General features: G+C 30.8%; 2 protein-coding genes across 3 annotated transcripts; one reads left to right on the top strand and one right to left on the bottom strand.

Annotated features, from left to right (window-relative positions):
• Positions 1 to 488: 488 nt before the first annotated feature.
• Positions 489 to 2,741, top strand: LOC120150027 (vacuolar protein sorting-associated protein 32 homolog 2-like). 2 transcript variants are annotated; one of them, XM_039162726.1, is made up of 6 exons: positions 489 to 662; positions 1,150 to 1,249; positions 1,867 to 1,952; positions 2,045 to 2,136; positions 2,290 to 2,404; positions 2,508 to 2,741. In XM_039162726.1, exons 1-6 carry the CDS (start codon positions 591 to 593, stop codon positions 2,697 to 2,699), a joined length of 657 nt encoding a protein of 218 aa, XP_039018657.1. In that variant the 5' UTR covers positions 489 to 590; the 3' UTR covers positions 2,700 to 2,741. The 2 variants fall into 2 exon arrangements, with proteins under 2 accessions (XP_039018657.1, XP_039018658.1); XM_039162727.1 differs by lacking the exon at positions 1,867 to 1,952 and having other exon boundaries at positions 490 to 662; positions 2,061 to 2,136.
• A 4,915-nt stretch (positions 2,742 to 7,656) lies between these two features.
• On the bottom strand, positions 7,657 to 8,834 carry LOC120150026 (zinc finger CCCH domain-containing protein 49-like). The gene has a single exon (XM_039162725.1). It carries the CDS (start codon positions 8,787 to 8,789, stop codon positions 7,668 to 7,670), a length of 1,122 nt encoding a protein of 373 aa, XP_039018656.1. The 5' UTR covers positions 8,790 to 8,834; the 3' UTR covers positions 7,657 to 7,667.
• Between the last annotated feature and the right edge of the window lie 11,805 nt (positions 8,835 to 20,639).

Here is a 20,639-nt window from a genome sequence, read left to right as displayed (position 1 = left end):
CAACGGCATTCTTTTCCATGGCGATAATACTTACGGATGTCACCGGAGTTTGATTTCTTCTGGCTGAGGTTTGTATTGAAGAATAAGAAAATATGTGGATTTTTGGTGGGTGAGATTTTTTAATAAATTTTTATTTCACGTCACTTACGGTAGGTGAATTATGTGAATTTATTTATTATTTTTAATTGACATATAATATTTTTATTAAAGAATTAACGGTTAAAATACTAAAATCGAATAAACCAACAAATTAGGAACTAAAAATAAATTGACTGATAACGTTAGGAACTATTTACTCTTAATTTTTAAATTAATGACCAAAAGGATCGGACCAAAAACAAAGATAAATATTCGCATAGTTTACCCAATTTTTAAAGGTCGATCTCATAAAAGTTATATAAATATAAAGAAATAAGATAATTATTTTGACTTTCCAGTGGGGTCTAATCTCTATAAAACCGATCGAGTGGACGCCGTGTGGAAAGCCGAAGGCTTGGAAATTCAACGTCAGTGAAGAAACGGCGAAAACCCAGTCGTCTCGGTGATTGCTTTCGTACAGAAGATCGGAGGTTTAATCGGAGAATTCAACCATGTTGAACCGGCTTTTTGGAAAACCCAAGCAGGAAGCTAATACTTTAACAACGTTGGACAAATTGAATGAGGTATTTTCTTCGATTTCTTTTCTAGTTTGGAATTCATTTCCTTTTTTTAAAATGTTCAGTTATTTTTCTCTGAATCCGGAAAACAATATTGCTGATTTTGATGTGATTAGATTTAGCAGTCAATAATTGATTGGCACTTTAGGATTTGCTTTAAAATAACTGAATTGCTGGCTGATAGATTTATGGAATAATGTGATAACCTTGTTGATTTGCTTTAAGTTCTCTGATCTTTCGTTGTGCATGAAAGTTCCTAAAATTTGGCATTATTCATAAGGTTAGCAGCTTGTGTGTGCCGGTTGAGTATTGAGGATGCTTTTTGAACTCTGGAGTCTTAAATCTTAACAGTAATTCCAAATATATATATCTATATCCGAAGAGTTGCCACAAACTGCAAATTCTGTATTTGTTTTCCTCTGATTAAATAAACATTGTTTCTCTTCTATACTGTGATTATAATTGGGACATTGTATTCATTTCCATGATGCAGACCCTTGAAATGCTAGAGAAAAAGGAGAAGGTACTTCTGAAAAAGGCTGCCGCAGAGGTCGAAAAGGCAAAGGAATTCGCCAAAGTGAGAAACAAGAGAGGTAGTGTTGCAATGCCTATGTTATGAACAATTTTTTTTTTGTTTTCCTAGTGTTGCGATTTTCTAGCTTTGATCGATTTTTTCTGCTGAACAAGTGTATATATCAAGTTTTCGAACTTGCTGAATGCTGACTTCTGATGTAGTAAATATGGTAGTTTTTATTGATTTCTTATAGAGGATGTTATCCCCCTCCCCCTTGGGCCCCAAAATTTTCTTTTCATTCTAATTCCCTGAAGAAACAGCAGGATACATATTAGACTGAAGATGCCCCAAAAGAAAAATAAAAATAAAAGAAACACATGTTTTGAGAGCATTGCGAGTTTTTGTCTTTTGTTTTCCGATAGTGTGAGTTCTTAATGTTCTTTGGACATTGAGTCGTGTTCTAATGCCAGATTAACATTAACGTGCTAAGTTATGATTCTGAATTTCTGATGTGTAATGTGCTCATGTCATGTGAACACATTCGAAGATCTTATCTTTGTGTGAAACAATGATTAATAGTTTATTTTTGTTATTTATCTAGAGACTTAGAACTTAACTAAATTAATGATGGTTACGTTTATTGCAAAGTTTTATATTGTTTGCCCTTGGTATTCATTTCAAGCTACTTTTATGCAGTGGCCATACAGTGCTTGAAGAGGAAGAGACTATATGAACAACAGATAGAGCAGCTCGGGAACTTCCAGCTTCGTGTTCATGATCAAGTGAGCTTTGGTCATTTTAGAGGATATTTTTTCTTCCAAATTTTGCTGCTGTTAGTGATGCTATAATTATTTGTTCATATCAACCTCTACAGATGATAATGTTAGAAGGTGCTAAAGCCACAACCGAAACCATAGATGCATTGGGAACTGGAGCAGCTGCAATGAAGGCAATGCAGAAAGCAACGTACGTACATCTTTATCTATATTGTTAGCTCAGAATTTGCTTTAAATTGCAATCTGTGCCATGTATTTAGCTGTTGGTACTTATTCTTGGACCTTCATGAAACATCAATCATGGAAAGTGGCACTATTTTACTGAAAATATCTTTCTTTACAGGAACATAGATGATGTCGACAAAACAATGGACGAGATCAACGAACAAACCAAAAACATGAAACAGATTCAGGAAGCACTGTCAGCCCCTATTGGAGCTGCAGCTGATTTTGACGAGGTTATTACTTTTAGTCGCATTATCTCGTCTTCTATGTTTAAATATATCATATCTATCGTTTATACATATTGAACAATGAAGTCGAAAACTTTTGATGCTGTAGGATGAATTGGAGGCAGAACTGGAAGAACTAGAAGGTGCTGAGTTGGAAGAACAGCTTCTCCAACCCGCAACAATGGCTCCCACAGCACCAGTGCAGGTGCCTGCCGGCTGGCAATTGGCTCGTCCCATTCCTCAAAAGCACACAGCCGAGGAAGATGAACTTGCTGCATTGCAGGCTGAGATGGCACTTTAAGGTAATTCATTTTTATTTAATGTTGTTGCCAGGGAGCTACAACGAATGGAAAATAACATTTGGTGATTTAGTTCCCAATCAACGGACATTTGATCAGTATATTAATTTTGCCTTTATATTATCGGGTTTGTAATATATTGTTGTAATTACTAAAATATATTAAAATGAAGCTCAAATAAAAAAAAATGTTTATGCTTGATCATCTTTGTAGGAATTATTGCAATATGTTATTAATTAGAGAAAATAATCTCAGTGACCAAAAATGCCTTATAATATACGATTTTAACCAACTTTTTTTGGATTTGTCAAAATGACCAACTAAATCGCAATGCGATCGATAATTCGCAACGCGATCTCCGGTATTGCAAATCAGTTTCCAGATTCGCAACGCGATTTTGACTATCGCATTGCGATTTTTCAAATTCGCGTTGTAATTTTCCGAATTCGTAATGCGGTAGTCCAAAATCGCGTTGCGATAGAACTGTTCACCGTTGCGATAGCACTGTTCACATTGCGAATTTCCGATATTACTGTTGTTTTCTGTCCAGAAGGATGAAAAAAAGCTTTAAACTTGGGATTTTTTTTGTTTGAATTCTCTTTAATGGTGTATGGATTTATTTAAGTTTAATTTTGTTTAAGAATGGATTTTTTTGTTGCGATAATACTGTTCACAAGATCTGGATCCAAGTGCATTTTCTTTTTCTAATATTATTCTAATAGGTCTAGTTCTTAATTAACAGATGATGATGCATTTAAGACTCATTTAATCTTTTTTTTCATATAGTAAATTTTTTTCAGTATGTCAGTGAAATATCTCTAGAACCAAAATTGATGTATTATTTCAGAGAGACAGTGATAGCTCATCAATCAAGACCAGGCAAATACTAAACCATGGAATGTTTTAGCTTCAAACCCAGCAGCAAATTGGTCCATGGAAAATTCATATGGCCAACCATGTGTTGGTCTCCTTGTACAGTTTTCAGCTTCATTATAAACAATGCTCACTATCATCATAATCATCACAAACAAAACATTACTCAATAATTAAAAATCTTTAAGATAGAATGATAAACAATGCTCATAGATAACAATCAGCTTCATTCACGATTTGATCCTTCAACTATATTTATTTTCAGGTAAACTACCTTCAAGATCATTATTGATTAGTTTTCTTCTTATTTTGATCACTATCGCAATGATGAACAGTGCTATTGTAACGGTGAACAGTGATATCGCAACGGTGAACAGTACTATCACAAAGGTGAACAGTGCTATTGCAACGGTAAACAGTGCTATCGCAACGGTGAACAGTGTTATCGCAATGCGATTTTGGACTATCGTCGCGTTGCGAATCTGGAAACTGATTTGCGATACCAGAGATCGCGTTGCGAATTATCGATCGCATTGCGATTTAGTTGGTCATTTTGGCAAATCCAAAAAAAATTGGTTAAAATCGTATATTATAAGATATTTTTTGTCACTGAAATTATTTCTCTATTAATTATTGTAATACTATCATTTATAAGGTTATAGTAATTATTGTAATATATTAAATTTAAGATTTTATGTTGTCGGTTTTATAATATATTGTGGTAATTATTACTATTTTAAAAAAAATGATTATAATATGTTATTAATTATGATAGTATATGACTATTTATAATATATTAAATTATCAAATCAACAATAGTGCAAAATGGGATAAAAAGAGATCGACGGGTTCAAAGAATATAATGAGATTGGAATAGCAATGAAAGAACAGAACTAGAAAGAATGGGTAAAATGGTTTTTAGTCCCTTTAGAGTAGTTATTTGTGTCATGGTCTCATAAAATTATATTTCATTATAATAATCATTTATTTTCATGTCATTTATACTAAAATGACATATACGAATATTACAAATGGACACCAATTTAAACGGGAGGACTATTTTGCTTCAACTTGAAATGTACAGGGAGTAGTTTGCACGATTTCTTAATAGAGTGACGAAAATGCAATCTATGATTTAGTATAGCGGCTAATGAGGTACTTTCAACATATATAGAGTTATAGACCAATGCTTATTACACTGACGGTGTACAATTTCATACATAATCAATAAACTAAATGATACAATATCATTAAAAATAAAATCAAGTCAATTTAATTTGTTTATGATGCATCATTATAATATTCATCAATAACCATGAAAATAACTACTATTTACAGGAAGGACCATGTCTATAAGTTAATTTGATTTTAGGTCCTCATTTTTTATGCTGGTTAAATTAAGTTTTCCCTCAATTTTTGAGTTAATTATATTTTAGATCCCATTAAGCTTGGCCTCCCTAATTTTTTTGGTTTAATTACTTCCTAGGTCACTATTAGTTTTCATATTATTCAAATTAAGTCTTGATCTCTCTTTTTTTAGTTTAAATATTTTTAAAGTCTATTAATTTTGAAATTATTCAAATTAAATCCCAGTCGCCTTCCTTATTAGAATACTTCTAAGTCCTTGTTAATATCGAAATTAAGTAGTTTAACCCGCAATATTTCATCTTAATACCATCCTTATCGATGAAACATAAAATTTAAGTATTATTGGTATATCAAATACTTTTTTGAATAATCTAAAATGATTATAAGATATTATATGTTCAAAAAAATTTCTTAACCTCTTGATAATATACAAACTTCCTACAAATACAGCCGCTCGGATTCAAATATTTAGGAAGAACAATATTTATCACTCATTGGATTCATCGAATATAAATCTCATCATATATGAGTATAATAAAGGAAATCAGCCCCAAATCAATATAATGCTTTATGATACTCCTCTTTCTGGATTATATCATATGCGAAAAAGTCCAAAGATAATGTGCAGTTGTTTCCATCAAAGGTCCCCCAAATAGCCTTTTTTAAATAATATTTTAGTCTAAAAAGGGACTGTTTTGAGAATAATTAAATAAAGCCAAATCTGCTTGAACAACCCATAGGATAAGTTTGGTTTGGTTCATTATTTATTTTAAATGTTTGCTTAATGAAACCATCAACAAATGAAAGCGACAACCATCTCTTACCACTCCCAAGTTTGTATTTTTATATCACTTGCTTGTCTTGACGGCAACTTTGATTTGCCGGCTAATCACACTACAGCAATACCCTTTTTTATTAATTTATTTCAATCTTCGAATTAATTGTTTGAACACTCTTATTTATTATGAGAGTGATCATTCCAAACTATTTGGATCTATTCACAATGTCAAGTTTTAAATAGTTTATAATTTTTTATTAAAAATAAAATTAATATCCAATTTACAATTAAATACACCTAGAATCGTAAACTAAAACATAAATAATAATATTTTTCTATAATCATTAACATAATAAACTAGTCATTTAAATCGCCAACTTAAACATCGCTTTGAAATAAAAACCAAATAATTACTTTAGAGATAAACCATGGCATTCCTCTAAATTATCATTAAAATGTGAACTTTATAATGGTTAATTATCATAATATTTAGTCGGATTATGTTTTTAACTCTTTATATAAATTTTTTTTATCGATTTGATCCTTAATCTTAAAAAGAATTATAAGAAATTGAACAATATATTCTTAGTTATTTATGTCCATAGGCTTTTAATGGTCAAATTGAAAAAAAAAATAAACTTAAAAGACTAAAGAATATTTTAGTTTATTTTTTTATAATTGTGAAGGACTAGTTTTAAATTTTAAAATAACATAATGGGTATTTGACATATTTTAAGCAAATGGTTTTTGCTCGCCAAAACCAAATCCCCGCAACGTGTAAATAAACAGTTGAATTAGTCCAAAACAAGCCCCATCAAAAGACTAAAAACATGATTTTGTCTAGCTTTGCACGTCCTTTATCATCCATTCTTCAACCACTCTCAAACCCATCCCACGTCCCTTATCAACTTTGACATTTAATTTACTTGTACTCCAAAATTCTTTAAAACTGAAGTTTTAAATACAAATGCAATTATGTAATTAACAACATAATAAAAATTAACTATTTCAGATTGCTCCACTTTGCTTGGTTGTACCTTAAAGCCTATGATAGGGTTGGAAATCACGTCTATAATCCAACTTCATGCTCATGGAAACCTTCTCATTGGATCGACCTACTACAAATTGGACTTGATCGAGTCATTAGGTAAATTCTTATATGAATGCGGATTTTCTTATACTTCTGAACGAAGAGCCTAATTTTGTGCTTGTTATGTGTAAAATATTTTGACTTACTCTATCAGTTAGGAAGAGTTAAGTCCCTATTTATTACCAATATAATTTTAAGTTATTCAACAATTAATGAAATAACATAACATCATTGATGAAAATAATAATATTTTTTTATAACAATATTGAATATATAGTTCATATACTGAATATAATGTTGCACTTAAGAAGAGAAAACCTAAATTGTAGTATGAAGATGAAATTTAAGTCTTCAAATGCTTGAATTGATTTCTTTGATGCCAAAATTATCTTAGGGAAAAAAAAAGAATTCTCATCAAGGATGATGAGTGCTTTGACTTTGTATTAAGTTGCAAGTATACTTCAAGACATCATCAATCATGCAAGTTTTGTTGGGGGAAATAGCTTTCAATAGGGTTCCTTGTTCCATACTCCAAACCATCAAAGTCTGTAGTGATTGCATCATCCACAAATAAAATCAACTATTCATAAAAGAATATTTAAAAACTCAAAAATAAATCATAAAATAAACAATTTAATACTCAAACTATACATTGCATTAAAATACCAATTACCACTACAAAGTAAAGATTGGCAACTTGGATTATCATATGATTTTAAGTACCAACACCATAATATCAAGCATTAGAATAATAATAATAACTCATTGTCTTGCTACCTCTATACACAAAGCTTAAGCTTTGTTTTTAAAAGGATTTCATGTATTTTCATTCACAATCCATATTCGGAGCTCCGTTTTGTTTTAGTTCACCAGATCCGAAACCCAATCCAAATCCGGAGCTCCAGAAAATTGACCCGGGTTAACCTGCTTCAAAGAATTCTCTTTACTCAGCTTCTCAAACATCTTTGCACGTAAATCACGTCCGGACTCAACTCGTTCCATCAGCGGCTCTTCTTCAGACACTTTATCCCATGTATCCAAGTACCCGATCCCGGTACGTGTTGGGTTCCGGGTTGGAGTACTGGGTAAGCTGCAGAATCCGGGTCGGATCAGCGCCGATCTAGGTGAACCGAATCCGTTAGGAGACGAAGGTGAGCCACAGCCTATTTGGAAGGAATTGACTTTACCGAGCTGCAAGTTCCTCAAAGAAGTCAGCATCTCATTAATGGAAGCCGAGCCCAGTGAACGACTCAGCGACTGAGCCATCGGAGACACAGGAGGCGACGACTCGGCACGTGGACTAACCGGAGGTGAACCAGAACCAGGGGAGGACCAAAACGTCAATGTTTTAGCACAAGAAGGTGACGTACCGTCGTATGAATCAGCAGAGCTAGAGGTCACGACCCGAAGCTGGTCCGGGGTGTGAGCGAAGAAACAAACCCGACGCCTACAACCCGACCCATCTTTACACGGTTGAGTCCGGTAACGAGCTGGATGGAGCCAACACTCGAAAACGCCGTGAGCAAACTCGCAAGAGTCTCCCTTTCGACAGTTCCCTTTTCGGAAATCGGGGCATGCCGTACCCGAGTAATGATACTTCCTCGGGTCACGCCGGCGAGCCTTCTCGCCGGGATGAGCATACGGACACTCGGTCCAGTCATGAGACCGGCCACGAGCGCACCTCCGGACCTTGAACTCGAACATCCTGAAATGATCACAGGAGTAAGCATCCACCGGAGAATCCGGACTATCCGGACCCGGGAACTCGGAATCCAACTCGACGTCGGGTTCGTTCGATGGCAAGTAACGTTGTAACGCTGAAAACGCTTCCTGGAGGTAAAACGGGATGCCGTTACAGTTGAAGTTGTTGTCGGCTGCATTATAATTGATGGGAGAGTAAACGACGTCCGTCTGATCTTCGAGATCTGGCCAGGGTGGTACTTGAACGGTTGGATTAAGACGATGGGTTTCTCCGACCATCATTTTTTTTGGGTGTTGGATTGTAAGATTTGTACACAGAAATACCGGCAGGTTTTGGATGCTTATAAGCTGAAGCTGGGAGTGGAAAGCAAGGCTGTTTAACTGTGGTTAGTTCTATATTAACCGTGGTTCTTTAAAAATCTACGAGCTATTATATCTTTATTTATATATATATTATTTCAGATTAATCTAACATATATTTAATAAATTTATTCGTTAATTAATTTGAATTGAATTTTATAAAAGCGTAAAATAAAATTATTTTATCAAAATAAATTTTAAAAATCAAAATCAGTATAAAAACTAAATAAAAAATGAATAAATTATTAAAGAAAATTATGGAGCAAAAACAAATACACCTCCTACTCAGTAGCAAAGAACTAAATTTACTAGATAGAACCCTAGGTTCCAAAGGGATAAAGATGAAAGAATTGTTATTTTTTTAATAAAGTTAAAATAGTACAGTTATAGTACAACTGAACCTATTGATAAATTCCCATCCACTTCTCGGACAGAAAAAAAGGGAAAACTTAAGCCTTATTCTTTGATTTTTCCTTAAAACTGAAAATAATTTAACTACTAGATGTATGTACAATATTATTCACATCTAAAAATACTCTGGGTAGAAGTTTTGTGTTTGAACAATAACATTTGTAGCATGTTTATGTGTTTATTGTCTATTGATAGAAAGCATTTCGAATAAATATTATTATATATCATCCTAGATAAATAAAAAATTAATTTAAATTATTAGATATTAGAATTATTTTGAATTTAAATTATTTAAATATGAAATTTAAGTTATTTGAATTTTAAATTTTTATATTATTTTGATTTACACTAGTTTTGAATTTAGAAATTTTAAATTTAAATTATTTTGATTTACATTAATCAAATTTAAGTCGAAATATTATAGACTCTGGCTATTTTAGATTGAAATTATTCATATTATTTATTTAGATTATTTTTAATTTATATCTATCTAAATTTAAATCTGACAAAAAAAAACAAATTTAATAGTTAAATTTAATATTTTTTTCAACTTCATCATGATTTTTTTTGTTTCGACAATTTTCATCATATTTGTTATCTGTAATGAATTTCGCTGTCTCCAATAAAATAAAAACCAACAAGAAGGGAAAGAAAATGATAAACTATATGTTTAGTATCTAAATTATTATTTTTGTTTTATTTTAATATTTAAGTTTTATTTTTTTTAAATTAAACTCAATGTTTAGTTTATATTCCATTTCGATACGTCATCATTATTAACTTTATTATTTTATCCTGTCATTTTAAAGACGGTATGCCAAAGTGAAACCTAAATTAAATGTTAAATATAGTTTAGAAAAAAATATTGAAGTACCCGAATGGAATAAAAGTAACAATTTAAATATTAAACATATAGTTTACCTTTAAAAAATAACTTTGAAGAATTTAATGGTCTATGCTAAAACGAACATAAAAGGAGAAATGATGTATTTTAGACAAGAAAATGAAATTATTTTTAAATATTTAAGCACCCGCTGTCTTGCGATGAATTTTTGAATAAGATCTAAACATTTTTAGGTTGAGATGTTCAAACTCCAAAAACTTCCAGATCAAAACCAAAAATCTAATAGAGTATTATAATAATATAGACATTAAAAAAATTGTCATCAAATATTTATCATTGTATCTCTAAGATTTGGAATTCATCAAGTATTTTAAAATCTTTTAAATATTTAATAATTTAGATAAAGTATATAGTCAAATAAGGTCATAAAATTATCTTATTATATATTTAATGTTAATGTATTTTTAAAATTTCAAACTCACTATTTTAAAAATTATATTGAAATTAATAGACTTTTATATAATTTTATAGCTACATTGTCGGAGAATATAGTAAATCGACATTATGAGAAGAGTAAACGACAGTCGCGTTATCTAAAGCCGGAATCAGAAACAGCCTCCACACTTAGGGATGGCAATGGGTCGGGTCGGGTCGGGTTTTTGGGCCACCCGACCCAACCCGAGAATAAAGGGGTTTTCACCCGTGACCCGATCTGATCCGACGAAATTAAGGTGTCAACCGACCCGACCCGACCCGAATATATGACTTAGAAACCCGACCCGACCCAACCCGACCCGAAATAATAATAAAAAAATATTTATTCAATGAAAACAGTGACTTAATTGAAAAAAATTATATATGGAGGGACATTATTGTAATTATCCCTAAATATATAGGATAAAATTATATATATTTTTCGGGTCTGGTCGGGTCGGATTTTTTCACCCTAAACCCGACCCGACCCGAACAGTGCATTTAACAAAAACCCGACCCGACTCGACCCGAACCCGAATTTTTTAAAAAAAAATCCGACCCGATCAGATCGGATCGGGTCGAAACCCGTCGGATTCGGGTTGAGTTGCCATCTCTATCCACACTGTCCTAAAGTAACAACAAAAATATACGTGTGCATATATATGTAGTTAACTAGTTAGTATATAATATAAAATATAAGTATAATATATTAATTATACAAGCTGTATTAAAATAGCCTTATGTAATTTTTTATATATTGAATATTTCAATGTATCCTACACTCTTTATATTATATTTTCTTAACGTTGTAAATTAATTTAATCTGATTTTTTTTATAAACATTACTGCTCGAATTAAGATTATTGAAAGAATCATTCAACGAGGTTCTTAAGTAAACGAAATAAATTAAATTAAAAATTTATTATTTTAATAAATTTTTATAATATTTGATATGAATTAATTAATCAATAAATAAAAAAATTCAGCCCAACGTGTCTACTTTGTTTTGGTTGCTTTTATTGTATTGGAAATGGGTTTAGTGTCTGTAAACAGTATGACCGTACGCGTGGCCTGGGGCTGTCTTTATCGTGTTTTTAATGAGGGGGGATGGGAACAAAACGAGGTCCCCGACATTTGTGAACCGACTCGTGGCTTCATCCCCTTCCCTTCCCCTTTTTTGGCCTCGAGATTCGTTTTTTTTATTCCATTGTTTTTGGTTCAAGTCATTCGAGCTTCAGGATCCGGTGTTTCAAGTCATTATTAGGACAAGTATTTTCGGATTAAAACAATATCTCACTCTTTACAAATTGAGTTGTTTTTGATAACGAGATCGATTCTGTTGGTTATGCCAGTCGATTAATAATTTTCTAATTTAAAAATTGATCTAATCAATTTTTTTTTATATATTTAAGTCTGATCCGATTATGTCAATTTAAAATATAAAATTAGAATATATCAAATTTTGTAAATGACACTCTATTAAGTCGTTTTGATTAAAATATAACGAGTTAAGAGTCTTTAGGGTTGTATTCTCGTTACAATTAAGGTCATTTAAATTTATTTATTCAAACGATTCCAAAATAAGTTTTTATAGGTTAAAATTATATACGAGTTGTTGATTTTTAATGATTAAATTGCGTTGAAATAGATTTTGATCTTGGTTGATGGGAGGGTTTTCAGTTTAAGTCTCTAATATGAATTGCCCAATAATCTAAAAGAGTAAGTGATTAAATTTTGTTATCGGAGTTTCAAGATTCTCCGTTGTATTATAATTAATTGTATTAATTTATTTATTATTAATAATTACTTTATTATAATTAATCAATAAGTTGTAATTTGGAATTCTACGAAATTTGTGTTGCGTTTCATTGTCATTTAGTTAATTTTCATCTTTGATTTATCTTATTATTTTATTCTCTCTACACATTTTTTTTAATAGATTAGGATGATTATAAAATAATATTTATTTAGAATATTTTTTTAATCATTGATAACTCGAACCTAATTATAAGAAGAATATTTATTCAGAATATTTTTTTAATCATTGATAATTCAAACCTAATTATAAGAAGAATATAACTCTCTTTAATCACCAAGATCATTTGATAGAATATCTCGTTGTAAATTCTAAATACATCTAAAATTAGAGTGGAAGAAACTTTTGTACCTTTCAAAATTTTAATATAATAATATTTTAAGTCTCTATCAATTTAAACTTAAATAAAATTATACTTTTATTCTTTAATTTTTTATATTAAATATTTAATAAGTTGTCATTAATTTAATTTTTAATATGTGTAATTGATATGATAGTTAAACTATTGCTTTCCGTGTCTTTCAAGGTAATTAAACCACATGTACAAGCTCTCATCACGTGATTAGAGAGGGGGTTATTATAAAGTATAAACCCTAGAAAGAGTGTATGAATCTACATGACATGGAAGATGAGCCCATAATAAAAAATCAAATGGAAAAGTTGAATTCATTTATATTTTCATGTGAATAAACAGAGATGGGTAATATAACCCTAACGAAGTACATGCATCGCTTGATGTTCCCTTGTTGTCTATATTGGATTTTTCTCGTGATGTTTACGGTTGCCCTATGGTCACCGTCATTGCATAGATAAGAACTTCGCTTCTGCTTTGTTTTTCACACTCAAATTATACTATCGAATCATATCAAAACAAAAACGAAATTAGGATTAAACATGAATCCGCTTTTATTGTTTACGCTTAATTTCTTCACCAATTAGGGATGAAGTCAAGAGAAATGATAACAAGTCGAGATTAAAAGTATCTATAAAATCATGATTCGTATGATCAAATTTTATTTTAATCTTAAACCGATTTCAAGCAACTTAAATTTTAATTTTCAGTAAAAAATTAAGTTTATTTCAATTCATTTTAATCAATATTATCTTATATCGACACATATTAACCCGTATAAAAAGAATTAAGTTATTGTACATCAAATCATTTAGATTAACCTAGCAATTAACACATATAAGTATACTTAATTGGTTAAAACGTAAAATAAGAAGAATTGAACAGATATTAATTAATTAATTAGTTTAGACAAAAAGTACTACAAAATTTATTATTCAGAACTAAATAATTTACAAATAGTCAAATTTAAAAAACGGCAACGTGAAGAAAGTAATCAAATAAGAGTAAACTATATCGGTAAAACGCTTTCATTTTGATCAATGAAATCAAAATTTTCTATTGCAGTTATTGTCGTTAAAAAAAACTTGACTCAATAAAGGATACAATCATACTTAGAAATATTATTCTGTGAAGAATATACGAACTAAGAACTTGATATGTATATATTCTTTATGTTCTTATTAATAAGATGACAATATATATTCGTCTTATATTAACTGTTGTTTATAATTTAATAATAAAAATAATTTGTAATGATATTGACTTTAATGGAAATTTCAATGATGAAAGTAAAAACGTCCACCACTTATATAGTTTCTTTTATAAATCTATGACACTAAACGTTTATATTCATATATATATATATATATATATATATATATATATATATATATATATATATACGTGTATGAGTAAAGTCATGAAATGATGTTGAAGAGATTCAAAGTGGCTTTAAGAAGGAAGTGGTGTGATAATTGATGAAAAGTCTTTTCAAAGGAAAATTAAGCTACAAGTAAAAAAAAAAAACCTAATTGATGTCACGTGTCGATGAGAAAATTCAGACGGTCCCTCTCTGGTCAACAAGTCCCGGTCAGGGTTGAGGATGCCCTACTTCAACCACCACCACGAAAAATAAAAAAATAATAATTCAAAACTACATTTTCTTTAGTGGAGAGGCTGTCAATATTTCTAGGATTTTGAGGATCTCGTGGGCACGTTCATTTGAAAGTGAAGGGGCTGAGAATTACTGATATTTTACTTTAGTTTTAAGAATTTAATCCATCGTCGAATCAATTCAATTATAAATAGAATGTTAAATTATTTATATTTAATCAATTATTAATTAATTTAATGTGACGATATATTAAATTATTTAATATGAATTAAATATTTGAATCTTAAAATTTTAAATGAAATAAAATAAATTTAAAAATATCTTTATAATGAGCTTCTATAATATTCAATCTATATTAATTATTTAATAAATTAAATATAGATGATTATATTAAAATTATATGCATTTAAAATCATTAATTTCATGTTTAACCGTTAAAATAATATATCTATGTTATCTTATGAATCGAGAAGTGGTAGCAATGATAAAAAAAGCTCAAGAAAAAGGGACAAGTACATCATACGAATTTCCTCCACAAATCACATCTATGAAATTATTCTTCTAAAGTTACTCGAAAGATTAGAGTTTCATATCTTTCAATCGATTATTACTTCAAATATGATCAATAATATATATACATGATTTACCATTTATATTTGACAATCAAATCTATATTTACTATGATACTATAATTCTACAAATAATCATTATCATTATAGACCTACACCAACATTAAAATTCTCTATATAAATCATCATCTTCTTTAATTTATTAATATTTTTCTTCTATAGAATAAATCATACATGACTCTCTTTTCAAATCATAAGAAATAATCTTTAAAAATTTATGAACTCTTATTTTTCTCATCAACAAATTTATTATATTTGAATATTTTTTTATTCCTTTAAAAATATTATTGAACCATATTGAAAACATTTTGATATCTGATATAACAAAACATTTTAAGATTTTATAATTTCAAAATTAATTTTGATTTTGAAAAATACTACTCCCCCTTACTTTAACACTACTCCTCTTCAAAAACGCTTTTAACATTTCTCCCCATTTTTATTAAATCAAAAAGATTTTAAACAAGGTTTTGAAATCATTTAGTCAATTGATTATATATATAAACATAAGCTGCTAAGAACACAATCAAAAGAGAGGTTACCCATTAGTTTCATAATCAATATTCATAAACATGTAATAGATAATTGGTCATATATGTCTAAAGATGCAAAATAAACACGAAATCCAAATCAAATGTATTAAACATAAGTTCGAACAACCAAAAATAAACAATCCAAAAGCATTAAAAATGTTTTAACAATAATGCAAATATCCAAGTTCAATTCAAACAAGTAAAGCAAAGATCAAAGTTCAAGCATCCGTAGGAGGATCGGGAGGTGGGAAATGAGCTCGCATAGTTGTCATTTCATGAGTGAGTTCATTAATACGAGCGTTGGTTGCTTCATTAGTTGCATGCATCTCCCGAAGAATTTCCAATTGTTGAGCTTCCATAGTCGAGAAGTGAGATTCTATGGAAGTGAAGCGAGAATCCAAGGATGTATAACGGAAATCAAATGTCTCCATAAATGATTGAAAAAATGGAGGCACATGATCTTCTTGTTGAGCTTGTTCCTCGTGTTGTTCCGGCTCATCGTCGACTTCGTCAATATCTTGCATTAATTGTTCAAGCTCGGGATCGTCGTCAGCTTCTGATGGAGCTTGAGAATAGCTAGCTCCCGGAGTATTTTCAGAAGATCGAACCCATTCACAGGTGTCCTTATTCTTTATACATCCCGCTCTCGTTAAGGAAAGAAGATTGATTTGTTTCTTAAGAGGAAAGACGACATCTAGACATACTCTAAGCCCGGCTTTAGAAAATAGATTACTCAGAATGCAACCGTAAACTAGAGATGAACAGAGTTTCTTATTAGGAACAATATTTACGGTTTCAACAATTTCAGCAAAAATAATCTGAGGTAGGTTTATTTTAATATTGTTTTGGAAACAATGTAACAACCAAAGATCTAAAGCACGAAGAGTAGAGTAACGACCTTCGGATGGTCGAAACCACCAAGAAATCATTAGATGAAGAAAACGATCATGAAGATCTAAGACACTCGCACTATCCCTTCTTTTATAACGAGAACTTAAAAACTGTTTTTCATTTGATATACCATCATTATCTAATCCTAATTCATTAGCTATGTAAGCCGAGTCAAGATGGATGAATTGTCCTAGGAGAAAGGAACGAACTGCTATGGTTTTGGTTTGAGCTCGGTTTTTAATACAAATTGCATTAGAATAGAATATGCGAACAAATTGACGGTAAACTATAGGTTCAAGGTCACAAAGTTTATCAAATTTCCACTCTTGTAAAAGAGGAAGATATCTAAAATCGATATCTATCATAGCTTGACGAGAAGGGATACGTTCTTCTCTAATTTTGTAAGAGTCAAAATATTGATAATACCAAAAACGATGATTTATAGGACCAGGATGATTGAAACACGAGTTTTGGATAATCATATTAGGATCAACGGGATTATGAATAGGAATTTCAGGAATAGAATGTGGATTTGGTTGTTGGTTTGGACGACTAGATGAAGACCTAGCAAGTTTAGGATTTGACATGGTTTAGGAAATCGGAATAGAATGGATAACTTGCAATTTAGAAAACACATGTATGTAATTTAATCAATCCTAAAACTCAATTGAGTTCTCAATATTTCAAGGTTCTCTTAAACTAATCCTAATGAGCAAAGTTTTTGAAAAACTTATTGAAAAATAAGGTTTTGAAAATCAATACATGTATAGTTTTCATAACAACAACATAATTCAATCAAAACACAATAATTTGAAAAACTATTTTTTTTATTTTGAAAATTTCAAAGAATTTTGGAAAATTCTTGTGTTTTTGATGATATTAGTTGTAAAATTTAGTTTCTAATCACTAAACAATCAATGTCCGATCACTATTTCTATCTAGAACTAATTGAAACTAGTCCTATGTTCAAAATCAATGAAATAGAGAGTTTAGAAAAATTTACCTTGAAAGATGAGATTGAGTGGATTTTGATGTTGTTTGCACGATTTTAATGATGCTAGCAACTTTAAAAGATGATATTTGAAGTAATTCCGATAAGAAACATTGATTTGAAGCGAAAAAATGAGATAGGGAGAGAGTAGAGAGAGGAACGACGACAAGAGAAGAGGGTTTTAACATTTTTGGGTGTTCTGGCCAGTTAAAAACCAGAACCCTAGGGGGTATCGGTTCCCCTTCAAGGGGGTATCGATTCCCTCTGCCCTATAATTAAAAAATCTATATTTTAAACACTCAAAATGCTAAATTAATCTTTTCTAGTGGTATTGACAACTCATATATCAAAAATTAATTATGTTCAATCAATCAAATTAATCCTTAAACTACATTTGAACATAAAGTTAATTTTTCATCAAGAATCATAAACTCCCCCTAACTAATAACAATGAATGCAATTAAAAAAAATTACTATTATAAGCATTTTTCATTTAGTCTTAAAAGTGCTAAAATTATTTTAAACACTAAGTGAAGATAGGTCAGTTAAACCTAATTCTCTGCTAAGTGTCCAAAAATGTTCCTTGTCCAAAGGTTTTGTAAAGATATCCGCTAATTGATGCAAAGTATCAACAAATTCTAGAACTACATCTTCCTTAGAAACATGGTCTCTAATGAAGTGATGTCTTATTTCAATGTGCTTAGTTCTAGAGTGTTGGATGGGATTTTTAGTGAGACAAATAGCACTAGTATTGTCACACTTGATAGGAATGATACCTACTTCAATTCCATAATAAAAAAGTTGTTGTTTCATCCATAAAACTTGTGCACAACAACTACCGACTGAAATGTATTCGACTTCAGTGGTAGATAATGCAACACAATTTTGTTTCTTTGAAAACCAATAAATCATCATATTTCCAAGGAATTGGCAAGTACCGGAGGTGCTTTTCCTATCTAATTTGCATCCTCCATAATCCGCATCAGAAAAGGCATGCAAGCTAAAGCTAGAGTCTCTAGGATACCAAAGTCCTAAACTAGGAGTGTCCTTAAGGTATCTAAAGATTCTCTTAACAGCTAGTAAATGTGATTCCTTAGGACATGATTGAAATCTAGCACATAAGCAAACACTAAACATAATATCTGGTCTACTTGCAGTTAGATAGAGCAAAGAACCAATCATTGACCTATATAATTTAACATCCACACATTTACCTCTTTCATCTACACATTTACCTCTTTGCTTGATTTGGAGTCCCAAGAAAAATGAGAGCTCCCCCATCATGCTCATTTCGAATTCGCTTTGCATTAGCTTAGAAAATTCTTGGCAAAGAACATCATTAGTAGAACCAAATATTATATCATCAACATAAATTTGAACTACTAATAAATCTTTACCTTTATGCTTTAAAAACAATGTAGTGTCAACCTTCCCTTTTGAAAAACCTTTTTCAATTAAAAAATTTGACAATCTTTCATACCAAGCTCTAGGAGCTTGTTTTAAACCATAAAGTGCTTTTATCAATTTAAGAACATGATCCGGAAATTTTGAATCTTCAAAACCTGGAGGTTGTTCCACATACACTTCTTCTTTTATAAAACCATTTAAAAATGCACTTTTAACATCCATTTGATATAGTTTAAATTCATGAAAACAGGCAAATGCTAATAACATTCTAATTGCTTCCATCCTAGCTACGGGAGCGTATGTTTCATCGTAGTCTATGCCCTCTTCTTGAGTATACACTTGAGCAACAAGTCTAGCCTTGTTTCTCACTATATTACCACTCTCATCAAGCTTATTCCTAAATACCCATCTAGTACCTACAGTAGATTTATTACTAGGCCTTTCAACTAATGTCCATACTTTACTTCTCTTAAATTGATTTAATTCTTCTTGCATAGCCATAATCCAATGTTCATCATTTAATGCTTTTATAATATTCTTAGGCTCTATGCATGAAATAAATGCAACATAATTACAAATATTTCTAAGAGAAGATCGAGTTGTTACCCCTTTTGATGGATCACATATAATCTCACCATCCTTGACATAGTTGTACTCTTTTGGATAAGATACTTCCCTTTCTTCAATGGTTGGATTCTCAAGAGGATAATGAGTTTCCTCATCTTTCGTTTCTTCCTTTGATGATGATTCTCCAACGTCATGTCTAACGTCATTTGTATTTATAATACCTACATCATCATTCAAACAAGAATCCTTCCTCGGAAGGAGATTATCATCGAAAACAAAATGTATAGACTCTTCTACAACCAAAGTTCGTTTATTAAATACTCGATAAGCTTTAAAATTTAAGGAATAACCCAGAAAATTTCCTTAATCACTTTTAGCATAAAATTTGCCAAGGTTTTTTTACCGTTGTTTAAAACAAAACATTTACATCCAAAAGGATGAAAATAGCTAATGTTAGGCTTTTTATTTTTGAAAATTTCATATGGAGTTTTCTTTAAAATTGGCCTAATCATTACTCGATTTACAATATAACAAGCGGTATTTGTGGCTTCCGCCCAAAAATATTTTGGCAAATTATTTTCACAAAGCATGGTTCTAGCCATTTCTTCTAAAGTTCGATTTTTCCTCTCAACAACTCCATTTTGTTGAGGGGTTCTAGGTGCTGAAAAATTATGGCTAATACCATTAGAATTAAAAAACTCATTGAATCCAAGATTTTCAAATTCAGTGCCATAATCACTTCTAACACTAGTGATAGAGTAACCTTTTTCGTTTTGGATTACTTTTGAAAATGTGATGAAATTTTCTAATGCTTCATCTTTAGTACTTAAGAATAGAACCCGAGTATATCTAGAATAGTCATCTACCAAGACAAATGCATATTGTTTTCCACCCAAGCTAGTAGTCCTAGTTGGCCCAAAAAGATTTATATGGATCAATTGTAATACTCTACTAGTTGACACATCATTAATGGATTTAAAAGAAACTCACTTTTGTTTTCCTTTAGCACAAGCATCACAGATTTTATCATTATCAAATTTTAGTTTAGACAGGCCTCGAACCAATTCTCCTTGAACTAACCGTTGCAAAACACTCATGCTAGCATGTCCTAGTCTCCTATGCCATAACCAACTATCATGCTCATTCTTAACAACTAGGCATAAATTAGTCATTTCTATAGAGTCTAAATGCACCAAGTATATGTTTCCTATTCTATGACCAACAAGCATAATCCTATTAGGT

Source organism: Hibiscus syriacus, unplaced genomic scaffold (assembly GCF_006381635.1).
Source record: "Hibiscus syriacus cultivar Baekdansim isolate YM2019G1 unplaced genomic scaffold, ASM638163v2 tig00111013_pilon, whole genome shotgun sequence".
Classification (NCBI taxonomy): domain Eukaryota; kingdom Viridiplantae; phylum Streptophyta; class Magnoliopsida; order Malvales; family Malvaceae; genus Hibiscus; species Hibiscus syriacus.
Note: the sequence above shows the minus strand (reverse complement) of the source record. Positions and strands in the feature narration are given on the sequence as shown.

Bases quoted from the DNA above. Each gene is read 5' to 3' on its own strand.
- LOC120150027 (XM_039162726.1), top strand. From the start codon at position 591: ATGTTGAACCGGCTTTTTGGAAAACCCAAGCAGGAAGCTAATACTTTA. The intron at 1,250-1,866 runs GTAGTGTTGCAA...ACTTTTATGCAG, and splicing joins CAAAGTGAGAAACAAGAGAG to TGGCCATACAGTGCTTGAAG. The intron at 2,405-2,507 runs GTTATTACTTTT...TTGATGCTGTAG, and splicing joins CTGCAGCTGATTTTGACGAG to GATGAATTGGAGGCAGAACT.
- LOC120150026 (XM_039162725.1), bottom strand. From the start codon at position 8,789: ATGATGGTCGGAGAAACCCATCGTCTTAATCCAACCGTTCAAGTACCA.